General features: G+C 34.6%; 1 protein-coding gene across 1 annotated transcript in view; it reads right to left on the bottom strand.

Annotated features, from left to right (window-relative positions):
- Positions 1-2,945, bottom strand: part of LOC140144863 (uncharacterized) — a 113,429-nt gene extending 110,484 nt beyond the window's left edge. Inside the window, exons 1-2 of the mRNA XM_072166665.1 lie at positions 2,852-2,945; positions 1,812-2,125 (exon numbers count right to left, since the gene is read on the bottom strand). Of these exons, the coding sequence (XP_072022766.1) occupies positions 1,812-2,121 (310 nt within the window). The 5' untranslated portion in view covers positions 2,122-2,125; positions 2,852-2,945. The remainder of the gene's footprint in view (positions 1-1,811; positions 2,126-2,851) is intronic.
- Between the last annotated feature and the right edge of the window lie 10,854 nt (positions 2,946-13,799).

Raw genomic sequence — 13,799 nt, 5'->3', positions numbered from 1 at the left:
TGGGGTCAAAGGTCATTAAGGGGTCATTTCCGGTCAAAGACGAAAAGCTTTCAAAATTTTGGGGTCAAAGGTCATCAAAGGGTCACAACACGGCTGTGTTCGTGGTCTTAGACCACAGCTAAGTCTAGTTCTTTCTCCTTCTCCTTTCGTCACAAATAACGTGGCAGAGTGATATTATATGCACACATGCATTGACATAAGCCAATGCCTATGTGGTTTTGGTAGATTTGGGGGTCAAAGGTCATCAAGGGGTCACAACACGGCTGTGTTCGTGGTCTTAGACCACAGCTAAGTCTAGTTTGATTTAATTCTTCACTAAAGCACTAAAATTATACGACACAAAGTAGATTTGATTTCGTGATTTCAATTCAAAATGCTACTTCTTCCACAAATTTCGCAGGACAGTAACGCCACTTGCACACATGCATTGTTATGTAACCCAGTGTCTAATAATCATACACAGATTTGAGGTCAAAGGTCATTACGGGGTCACTTCCGGTATAAAACCAAATTCTAAAAAAAAAATATTATTAGCTAAGAAAAACATAGGAGAGCAGTAATATCGTTATGAACACGGCAGAGTGCCGAATACGCAAAATTGCTGTTCTGAGTAAACGGCGTTTGAAAATCTTGGTACAATTCTATTGGTCCTTCTAAAAATTTAGAACATTCGTGAGCACTCATTTGAAATGTATATTATAGAAGTGAGTGTACACGCATTTTTGGCAATACTTGCATGTCCTGAAATAATCGATATATCCCTCAAAACGCGATTGAACAGCTATTCGGCTTTATGCTGTATCCAAAATGTATCTACCACTGCGCAGAGAGGGATCGAATACGCATTCAACTACGTGTAAACCATAGCACGCATTCTTGATTTGGGGCTTTGTGTAGAAATTACTGGTTGTCCTAAGGCTATGTAGACTTAACTTGCTATAATAGTTATAAATAGTCATCCCTGTAATATTTAGCAAATACTTGAGGGTTTTAAAGCAAAAATAACAATATTGGCCTATATTTTGCGTATGATTTTCCGGGATTTTCCAATTTCACGGGCGCGCGCTCACGTTATTAAACCACAGCAATACCACAGAATGTGAAATATTTATTTATCGTTTAATTTGTCGTAAGTGGAAAAAGAGAACCATTATACCATTATCATGATAAAACATTAAAAACAATTATGTATTGTTGTGTAATTGATTTATTCTTTTGATTTCACGAAGGAACTCTTGATAAAACGTGATGCTATCATTGATTTACATCTACAGCCCTCTTCCCTAGTAAAAATGGCACATTTGGGATTTTACCCTTTCGTTGTTAAGTAAGCATATCTCAAGATTAAAACAAGTAAATTGAACAGACTAAACGGCATTTAAGAGCTAAGACTATGCCCTTGACGTTGATGTAAACATTATGTCACAACGGTATTTTATAATTGTCACAGAGGGCGCTTTTCACTTGCACAATTTTTTTTTTAGACAGGCTGTATATATGTTTTTCATTGGATTTTAGCGGCCATTTTGAAAAAGCGCCCTAACGGAAAAGTTCTCAGCTTACGGGCTTTTTACCCAACATATTCGTGTTCCCCATGCAAAACTGGTCCAGATAAACCACATGAGAATTTCTTGTTCTCCAAGTGGTACTTAGCTCAGTTTTAACCTGGTCTATGTGGCTTTTCATATAACATGTTGAAACTAAACTAAATTATCAGATTACAGAATGCGTACAGTATTGCAATAATCAGAATATACAAAACATAATATCACTTTAACCCTAAACTACGCCACTACACCCAATACACTTACCGGGGCCAATTGTCAATCCCACAGTTGACTCCGCCTTTTTAAACTTGTCGTACACAGGTTTGCATTGCTTTCTGCTCTCTAGAAACCTCAAAAAAGGGAGGTATATCTTGGATGACTTTTGTTTCAGAATTTCAAACAACTCTTTCCTTCTATCTTGCGGAGCTGATTTTTGTTTTATTGCAGCATGATTCACGTCGTCCAAAATCCCTTTAGCCTGAAGTTGTTGCAAGACATCGTCCTCTACCGGCATTCTGTTTTTGAACAAAATCTCGACCTTATCCCATATTTTCCTGATATCCGCATCCGACATATTGCTACAAACAAAATCAGTTTGAAAAGAATAGTCAGTTGAGTGTAATCGCTTAATCATAGGATACGCCATGTATGCATGCTGTACTAGTCACAAAATATATCATGATAGCAAGACAACATCACGTACCGTGTAACTTCAATTGACATTAATTTTCACTATATATCCGTTCTTGAGTTATCACCAAAAGGTTAAGCGTTGACCTCTAAAGATTCAACATTTTTAACTTGTTCCGATTTTGATACATGACATATTCATAGAAAATGTACTTCAATTATAGATCTACTACCAGAAGTAGAATGCACGATGGTTTATCATGACGCTGGTTTAAGTTTTTGCACATACATACAATTATCATTATATAATTTATTGTTACTTTGGTTGTCAAACATTTTAATGATTTGTTTGAAGTATGAAACAATTTAATTTTTGAAGCAAGTTGCATGTTTACTTTTCTACAGGCGCACCGTTTTACTCTTAACGGACCTGAAGAAAAATAATTAGAAAAAGCATAGCGCAGGGTTTACATTAACGCATAAATCATGCGTATTTAAGCCTTTCCGCCTTTCCGTATCCCTTCAAATGCAACGTGAAAAGTTTAACGCATACAGATTTAAAAAAACGTTCATATTTGTGATGATTTGACAACACCATTCTTAATTTGAGAATAAACCATGAGACTATTGCGGTAGCTAGCAAATTAATTTGCAAACAATTCTTAAATACGTACCTAAAATGAAGCGGTCGACACTTTATTAACTTGACTTTTAGCAACAATATACGACGAAGAAGTCACTCGTCAAACCGACTTGATAATAGTTAATATCAGTTCAACAATAAACGAGCACTGCTGTTGTTTCGGTTCAATACACTACGATAGAACTTACATAATGGAAATTTTATGGACAAAATAATATCGCCCTCGCTTCAAAATACCAAACACCTTTAAGGGATGTATAGAGGGCGGGAACCTGGCTAGGATTCCAGATGGTATGTGCCTGTAAGAGGCACAGCCATCAGAAAAGGACTAGCTCAAATCGCGCGCCACATAAGTTACAGGTTCAGAAATTGCAATTATTTCACAGCCTTGAAACAATAGGTAGAGCTTGGAATCGAATGATTTATATATAATATTTTCAAGGTAGTAATTGGCGATTAATGGAATGGGATTTGTCAATGCTTGGTTTATAAGAAAATGTTTACACAATTCCTTGCCAAAATTGTTGCAGTGTCGCGCACGTCGAAGATAATCGTCTGGGTAGCAGTTTGTCTAAGGTCATGATGCGATTAAAACAAAAATATTCATATCTATTCACAGCAACTTCGGTTTTAGTCAAATTCTTTCTACTCGTGTGTGTTTGGTGTTACCTATGTTATGACGCTATTTGCTTTCCATAGCTAATTTAAATATATCGCTCCGCGGCTCCCTCTCCTCAATTACCCTGGCCTATTATTCTGGGTAGATGACAGCCAGCCGCAGCAGAGGAAGGAGCTGAGAATATTCACTCATCTATATTATGTTGTGATCACTTTGTTGATGAGAAATTAAAGTTTATTTGTGAAGTTATATTTTGCTCTCCGTTTGTTTCTGTTTGAGTCTTTCCCCGTCTCAGATGGAAGATCCATTGGCCGTGTGTCTGGTTTAATTTCTAGTAATCAGATAACTGGTTAGTGGATCTTCACATCATTTCTGAGTCATATTACCTATCTGCCAAAAGTGTTGTAAAGGTGATTTTCCAAACCAATCATCCAAAGAACTTCAAATCTACCCTGATTTTCACTCAAAACAGGTCTGTCAAATGCACGCTTGCTGTGGCAACGTGGCCATGTTGGATTTGTTGTGGTAAATTTGCGCGTACCCTTTTTCGCTACGGTTTGTTCAATTCTCTTCCAATTTAGCGTATATCTTGGTGATAATCATGTCTAGAAACACATTAAACAGATTTTTTTTAACAAAACACTCTGAATACGCAAATACGTCGTTTTTGCGCTTAAATATATTTTGTTGAAAATTTGATCTATGGATGTCTACGCGTACATATCAATAATGTATGTGCCAAATTTTAATTGCGTTACTTTAAAAAAGCTGCGCGCATGACGCGTAACAACATTTTGCTAAAATTTATGTTTAAGTTTAGAAACATTGAATATGCAATTTAGAAATTAGGTATGTAAATTGAATCACAAAATATGGCTTGCCTATTTGCAATAATAAAACAAACACCAACATTTTCTTTAATAGGTTTAAGGGATCTGGAATGAGCGTTTTAAGCGTTTCGGCAGTATTTTTGTGGGACATGAGAGCACATCAGACATATCGAATTGCATTCTGAATACGGAGAATGTCTTTCTGATATCAAATAATTTTCGTTTTTGAAATTCACGATATAATACAAATTTTATGACAAATTATTAAAATTTGATATATTTTTTATTAATTTTTGATATATAACAGTCCTCGAAGTAAATTTTATAAATCTAATGATATATTCTTAAAGTGTATGTAGCCGGGAGGAAAAGCCGACGGTCAATTGAAAATTTTGACCTTTCATGTTGAAGATATGGATTTTTTCCCAAAAATACCTAATTTTTTTTGGTGTTTTGGGAAAAAAAATCCATATCTTCAATACGAAAGGTCAAAATTTTCAATTGATCATCGGCTTTTCATCCCACCTACATACACTTTAAGAATATGTCATTAGATTTATAAAATTTACTTTGAGTACTGTTAAATATCAAAAATATCAATTTTTAATGATTTGCCATAAAATGTGTATGACATTGCGAATTTCAAAAAATCAAAATTATTTGATATCAGAAGGACATTCTTCGTATTCAGAATTCAATTCGATATGTCTGATGTGCTCTTATGTCCCACAATAAATACTGTCCAAACGTTAATTCCCCATCCCTTAATAACTAGTTTAACTGTACATTTTTACCTCCAAAAACCAATACAAGAGAAATACGTGATTTGTATAGGAAAATATAGGAAATAAGTGATTTCAATTTTCCTTTATCTTGTCTATTAATTATAAAATGAGAACCAAACGTCCGATTTCTTTCAAATCAAAAGCAAATTGAGACTGAAATGTCAAACAAATTAATAAGAAAACACTAGAATGATTTTAATCCACCAATTACACCATTTTACAACTTCAGTGTCCCCTTATAACTTTGGGACATAGAGGGCTATTAAATGTCAAAAATGTCAATTTTTAATAATTTGCCATAAAATTGGTATTATATCTCGAATTAAAAAACAATATTATATCAAAACTATTTTTTTTGTCTTTGCATGTTTTTATTCAATTAAATACATATCAATACAAGATTTATATTAAACAACACTGTATTTTTTTTTAATTATTTGATATCAGAAGGACATTCCTTGTATTCTGAATTCACTTTGGTGTGTCTGATGTGCTTTCAGGTCCCACCAAAGATACTGTGCAAAAAGGTGAGTCTCAGAGCCTTAGAGGGACTCTCTTTTATGTTATGTTAAGACCCAGTATCAGTAGCTGGGGCAGGTGGCCATGTGCCCTGGGCGACACCCTTGGGGCTGCCGAATGTATTTTTTTTTCTAATTTAACCTGGGGGTGCCCAATCAATGCTCTCCCCTGTTCTCCCTTGCTCTACCACATCAAGCAGTTCTCTGTCAGAAATCATCCTTTCCTCTTTTTCGGTAGATACTGAAAGAGTAAGGTCAAAGACAAATTTTGTTTTTTATTCGTTTTCATATACTTGGAAGGTTTAATCATATCTCCCGACTTACCTCATAGTTGACGATGTTTTGTATGTATTTTTTTCTCATTACCAACGTGCCAATGTATTTCTAGAGAAATCCGTCGATTTGTGATACGCTATCGGTGTTTTCTCACGCTCATTGCATTGCGCCAAGCGAATTTTACTTAGATGAATCAGATAGGCAATTATGTAAGCTTATACTGAGAGGAAGTGATATGAAAATGAACTATATATTAACACTAAATCACTGTTCATGTTTCAAGCGAAACGGTAAAATAAATTCTTATTTCAGCATACGTTCGCAGATAAAATGATCAGGACCACAATGCAACTTGCTAATTATTCCAATGAATCACATTTAAGCTGAAATATTCTCGTTTTGTAATGAATGCGTGGAGGAGAAGTTTGAAGAAAATCCATGTCCTAAACCAATAAGTTGACCCTTTAAATGTATTACCAGCCTTGTGGTAAGGCAACAAATTAAAAGTTCGATGACGTCCTATAAACAAAAGTCCCTTCGTTGGGGAGGAGGAGGATGTTAAAAACTTCCTTTAGGCTTAGAAAAGTTAAAATATCGGTCAAATTTTGAGATTGGAATTTGGCATTTGAAGTAGTAGTTTAATTTATATTATGATTTTGCAATAAATATCATATTTTTTATTTACTATGACATGATTAATATGAAAGAAAAACATGAAAAACATTTGCTTTTGTTCTGAAATATTTGACGATAAGCATGAGAGTTCATTTTACGCGGTACAAACTTAATGTACGATATTGGCAAAAAGTGGCACAACTTGGGCGACTAAGTAAAATCGGGCAGAGCGTTTAAACCTGTTAGCCAAGATATTACTGATTCTGCTGCATATCACATTTACGCCATGACCCCATTAATTTTCTTCTGAAAAGCAGAAATGCAATAACAAGAAAGTCGATTTTACATAATGTCAGCTTGATGTACGCAAAAATGTTAAAAGTGGTCCAACTCGTTTTCAGGAGGATTTAGTTCATTGAGCATAGCGTTAACCAAGTAAGGTTTTTCTGTTAGCCAAGATGATACTAATTCCAATGCATATAACATTGTTGCCAGATCTTTTTCATTCCTTTTCTTATAAGCGAAATTGCAATTGTACAATTGTTATTGTTACAGTCTGTAGACTGTGGAGGGAGAGAGTCAGCCTCCTAAATGAATGCCCTTCCGTTTATAGAACGTCATCGAACTTTTGGGTTGTTCCATAATAACTATAAATCAGTAAACAATATATTCAAAAAATATGAACTGGTAGCTCTAATCCAGAAAACATAAGGTTTGATTTCAAACAAAATGCAACAGATTTTATTTTCACCACAGTTAAGATTTTATTTTCACCACAGTTATATTTTTTCTATTAATGTTAACTAGTGGAAATATACCTAATTTGCATAAATCTAAAATGGTCGCCAATTCAAAGACTTCTAACATTGCTTTGAATTTGATTTTTATCCTATCATAACTGTTAAGGTACTTCACATCCCTAGAGTGGCTATTCAAATATGAATAATCATTAATGAACAATCACATTGCCTTAGGCTAATATGTGTGTCTTAACTTGCATAAATCCAAAACGGTCACCAAATTTTGCTTGTTTTCATGGAAATGGAAAGCATATTTTCATTCGATAACATATGAACTGTTCCGTTCAACTCAGTGAAGCCTTTTTGAATGGAAAATTATATATTTCACCTCCTGAAAACATTCAGCTTCGGAGTGCGATAGTCTTTTTGCAGTTGGCGCTAAAAAATAGCAGAAACAACCACGACAAGAATCTTGTATTATATTTCACGAACGGCACGATAAACAACAGAATCTAGATAACACAACGCTAAACAATAGCTTTTATTGCTAATAACAAAGCTGTTATTGCAAGTTGATGCATCGTCCTTTTTACTTTTTCATTGTTTTAAGTAGAATGCCTGTGCCTCTTTTCATGCTTATAACATGTTGGAACCGACTTTCCACATTAAAAAACCCATATGAACCCACAGTAAGCCAAAGGATTTAGGTACCAGGTATGTTCACCCCTGTATATCCTAATCAAAGATAGATATGTCGAAATTGGATTCGTTGACATTGTTCAAGAAATAAAAAACGATCCAAAACCCCAAGGAAAATGCCTATTTAAAAGTTGCAGTTTAATCCATAGCATGCCCTATTGATATGTACACGAAGCGTTCGCGAGCAACAAAACTAGCGCCGTGCTTCCATTGATTAGCACGTTAAAACTAGCATCGTGCCTTCATTGATTAGAACACATTTTTGATATAATTTCTTCAATAGGTTTTAGATCTCCGTTTCTTTAATTCTCAAACAATTTCAACACAAAAGGTCTTAAGGGGGTACTACACCCCTCGATAAATTTGTGTCTATTTTTGCATTTTTCTCAAAAACTAATAACAGAGTGGTAACAAAAGTTATGTATATTGGAATTTCAGTGACCCAACACAAGTGGTTCGTTATTTATGATAAAAAATTAGGTACCGCTAGGATGTACCTCATTTCCGATCATATATACTGAACCGCTTGTCTTGAGTCACTGAAATTTCAGTGTAGTAATTGGGATCCTTGCCCCAATAATTGTATTCGATGACATTCGCTGAACTCCCGGGCTATACTCTGGTCCATGAGTGTTTTATGGTAGTGTTTAGCTGTCTGTTTTTGTAGAAAAAATGAGCTAGCTTGAAATACAATATTGGACAAGGAATTTACTGAAAAATTATCCATGTCTATACTCTATACGTACGAAACAAGAGAAGCTGATCCTGGCTACGATGGTTATTTTATATGTAGGGTGATTAGGGTTCGCGCATGTAATAGTGCTTCAACCTGAATGATGCTAAATGATTTACACGCGGACGTGTCTTGGGCCAAAGTGGTCAGTGACTTGCTGTAAAGTGTAATGAAGTTATAATTGTACTATATAATATGTTTTAGTACAGTAGCATACACCCCAGCTGTTCTACACTGAGACAATTTTATTTACACTCCTAAATTATGATAACTGTAGCTCTTGATTACAAATAATTATATTAATTATTTTTGAACACCTGGAAACTTCTTTCAACACAACTTTCACAGTGTTGCCAACAATTTACAGCCAATTTCGCATGTGCGAGACTTGAAATGTTGCCGGAATTGACAAAATTCCGCCCAAAATATTACTTAATTTTACCGGGAATTTTGAGACAAGCATTGGTCCAAAATAAGTAGTATTATTTTCTGTGCATTTCATCCAAACATCTTTAAAAGCATCATGATTTGTGGTTTTGTAGCAAAATTGACTGAAAATAGGCTACAATTAATGTTTTTCCATTCAAGCTTAAAACACTAGCCAAAATTCAATATATTGCAGGAGACATTTTCAAGTCACGAGACGGAAGTTCAACGTCGCCTAATTGGGCTACCAAATTGCAGACTACAATTTTTTAGACATTTACTTCAATTAATCTTTATTATCAATTAAAGGGCTCATTGACTGTACACTATGCAGTTGCTCTATTGTGTCATACATTATGAGAACAATAAACGTCCGTTGGGTAATTCTGCTTCTTATTTCAGTATTGGTTAGAGGGCAGTAGGCCCCTATATACATTTTCCCAGGCGTGTTTGGAGTCTATCGGTACATAACATATAAGTAAAACAACTCTTCTTTAGTTTACACTAAATGTGAAACTAATATAATTATAAATTTGTAAATCAATTTCCAAATCACAACTCCTACTTTTCATATATGTTTGTTTGTTTTTTTGTTTGTTTTTGTTTGTTTTTTTGCTCTTTGTTTTTTCTTTTGGTCACATTTAAATTTTTGATATGACCATTTTTCAAAGTGTGTCTAAAAATTATGCTTTTGAAATTGAAAACAAAGTCACTGCAGGTGTATCTTTTTTTTTTAATTCAAAAGTTGAGTTCAAAATGTTGGAAAAGGAACTGAAATTGTGGCTACATAGACTAATTAAGGGATATTTTAAAGCTATGCATCCTACGGTGTTACGGTTGGCGCATCAGGAAACGTGATAAATACCACTGGTTTACCAAAACCACAAACTTGCACCTTTATTTTTGTACTGGTGTCAAATCTGTTCATGCAGTTGCTCTAATGTTATTAGAAAGAGGTCAATAAACTTTCATTCCTTTTATTTCAGCATTGGTTAGAGGACAGTAGACCTCTAACTTTCCTGATCGGTACATAGCTTCAGTATCAAGGGTTCTTAAGGTTAGCAACTATTTAAACTAAAACTGTTGGTAGTGAGCTTTGGCAAAATTTGCATTGATCATTCCATAGCGAGCGTGTAGAAGAATTCAAATACCACAGATATAATTTTGTAGGTCCTGTGGTTCTTGAGTTATGTTGCAAAGCGGGCTGAAACAACAACACTTTTGTAAAACGTACAATAAGTCTAGCACGTTTTCAAGTATACGATATGTAGAATGAACTTTTGCAAATATCAAAGTGTTATTTTTCAATAACATATTGATTTATGAAACCGATTTTTAAAGTTTTCCTTTTGATATTATAAAATAGTCACATTTATTTTATTTTTAAATTGACAATTTTCCAAATTGTGTGTGTAAATGATGCTTTTGAAAGGGTCATTTTAGGATGAGAAGTCATATTTGCCGTCATAAATTTACTTTATTTGTATTTTCATAAAGATTATTATGAAGTTATAAAGAAGCCTATGGACTTTGGAACCATCCGGTGTAATATTTAATATGATAGACAGATATCAGACGGCTCAGTAACGTATAGCGGATATCAACCTAGTTTTTACCTCACCTACTCTGGTAGCTTTTGTTTACTTTGGTGCTAAATCATTTTGAAACCTTGATGTTCAAATTAAGAATTACATGTTTTGCTGCAAATGTTTAATAATGATGTGCATTTGTCATGTACACGCCACCGCTCACCCAAACTCGATTTCTAGTGAGCGTTTTTCCACTCGCCATAGATACTAAATATCACTCGTTGCAAATCTCTCAAAATCAACCATCGAATGAGCCAATTCAGCATTTAATCGATTCTGTGCCCCTCCAAGCGGAGAAAGCCACAAATTTTAGCGCGCTTCACACGCATTTCAGCAAATATACAACGATACCGTTTTAAGACCTCAGCTCTACTTGATTACTAGTACGACGTATACATGATACCCAAATAAGTGGTGAAAATTCGACCACTCGCCAAGCATTATGTTGGCGAGTGATTAACCACTCGCCTTTAAGAAGGCCTCCGTGTAAAATCCACCAGGTCATGGGAAGATGAAAAAAATAACTACGGACGCCGGCCGTATATCACTGCGTGTCCCGTCATTAGTTTTTCACCTCTAGGCTAGTATAAGACATGTAAAAGGTTAGGTTTCAACAACGATAACAAGTCAATATTGTGGAGACAACTTAAAACCCTTGGGTATCAGAAAAGAACTAAGGAATCTAACGGTATTGTTTTAGATGTTGAGGGTGAAAAGGTTTTTTGACAAAAGGGATGTTGCGGATCATTTCAATCATTTTTTAACAGAAATTGCTTCAAATCTGATTGGCAAACTTCCCAAACAATCTAAACATAAAAAAAAAGTAACTAACCCCCTTAAATAATGGCTATTATTCAAAAACTGGCTATTGTATTATAAATCTGTAAAATGCGTTGGAAGCAGAATTTATTTCAACGCATTTTGACACCTCATTTGATACGATAGCCCAGAAAACAATAAAACACCGGTTAATTTAATGTAGTGTGGTCCAGATTTGAAAGTTGCACTTACATATACACATTTTAACAATACAAAAACACTCAGATATCATTACACAGATGTGACGTGTCATATCAAAAGGAGACATTTTTGGGCAGGTTATTAATTTTGAGGTTTTACATATCCTCTTTTTATGACATTTTTCAGTAGATAACCACGAAAAAAGCTTATTCCCAAAATTTCAGTTGATTCCGATTTTGCGTTTGCGAGTTGTGCATGATTATGTGTACTACACTGCTCCATAGACCACTGTTGTAATTTCGTTTTGGTGCACCAGAACGAAATTCAAATTTGGCGATATTTTTGCTAAACGAATTAATCTGCAAGAAATATTTGGTACATAAACATTAAGTAGCCAGAGGTATCCAGTGGTATAAAAATCTCAACTTTTTTTGAGAAAAGTGGGGGGATGAGGCTGTGGATCACGAAATGCCCTTTTAAATATAGAGATATTTTGCTCCACAACGCCGTTTTCCTCAATGAAATTGGACATTCCTCAGCGAAGATATTGAGTTCGTAAGTTATGGTATTATAAAATTGGAAATTAAGATATCGGCCTTTAAAAATATCATTGACAATGTTGAGAGTAGGAATTGCCTTGAAAAAATATCTCAAAAGATACAAGATGCCAGTTATATTCTGATCTGAAACTATCAGACAATATTTTTGTATGGGCGGAGCCATAGGTTGTATGGGCGGAGCCATAGGCGGAGAGCCATACTTTAATTTTGTTTTGCAATATTTGTTCGCACGTTTAAGGGTTTATCTAGCCACTGTGTAGATTGAAAGTTGCAGGGTATATAGTATGTAATCGAATGAAGAAGTAGATATATTTTCTATAATAATATGTGTTCAGGAGAGGAGATATTTAAGGTTATTCATTATTTTAAACTGCTGTTATTTGGTAGTTCATAGTATCTTACGAATGGTTTTGAACTTTGTCAAAAACTGCATTGCTCAATTCATAGCGAGCGTGTAGGAGAGTTAAAATATCACAGATATACTTTTATAGGTGCTGCGGTTCTTGAGTTACGTTGTGAAGAGGGCTGAAACAACAACACTTTTGTAAAACGTACATAACTCATTAACAACAATAAATTAAGCAAGTTTGCAAAGTATACGATTTGTAGACTGAACTTTTGCAAAACATCAAGGTGTTAATTTTCAATAATATATTGATCTATATAATAAAAATACATTTTCTAGATTGTTTCGACCAACAATACCTCGTCAACCCTTAACAAAAACAAAAACACCTAAGTCCGTCAAATGCACAAATAAGAATACGTGTATAGTATAGGCATATCCACCATTGGGGAATTGCCGCAGCTGATTAGAGTCGTTCATTTCGTGCGGTACATGATTAGAGTCGTTCATTTCGTGCGGTAAATAGCGGGCAATGGGTGTATTTTTGTTTGCTTTTGTGCTGCTTTTTGGACACACTCGCGTTCGCTATAAAGTCGTTAATTTATTTGCACAGACCTAGTCTCCTACACACCCAATTTGTGTCGGGCGATCCAAACAAACATCGTGATAGCCACATACAGTCTGGCCCGAGGCACAGACTATCAAGTGTTTGTTTACCAGTGACCTTCAATAAAATCGATACTGTAGTACAAACATGCTATATACAGGGTGTCACTGAAAGAACTGTATCGTCAGAAACTTAATTGTTTGGGTATTTTAACGCCACAACTAAACAAAACTAAATACTTGGTGTGGTTGAGCAATAAATCAGCTATCACATACTTTTTGAATTTTGACAAAAAGACGAAATATTAAGATTAGAAATTTAATAACGTGGCATAATCACTGCGCATCATAATTTTTACTTCATTTACTGTATAAAACATACATCTTTTGACTCATTATGACACCAGATTTTTTTTCTTTTTGAGAAACAAAAATCCTTCAAAACTTTACATAGAGCCAAAAATTAAATTTAGAAGATTAATTTTTTTATTTTGGCATAACAATTTAGGGAATTTTGTTTTTGTTTGTTAACGTTTGTTTTAATACGCAATCACTCGGGCACACCCTTTCCAACGAAAAATGAAAACTTTAATCTCAACATTTAATTTTGAGCATGGAGAAAGGAAATCATAATTTCCCTCCTGTTTCTCCCCATTTTCCCCTTCTGTTTTTCTTCT

Source organism: Amphiura filiformis, unplaced genomic scaffold, assembly GCF_039555335.1.
Source record: "Amphiura filiformis unplaced genomic scaffold, Afil_fr2py scaffold_89, whole genome shotgun sequence".
Lineage (NCBI taxonomy): Eukaryota > Metazoa > Echinodermata > Ophiuroidea > Amphilepidida > Amphiuridae > Amphiura > Amphiura filiformis.
This window is presented reverse-complemented; position numbering and strand designations above follow the sequence as displayed.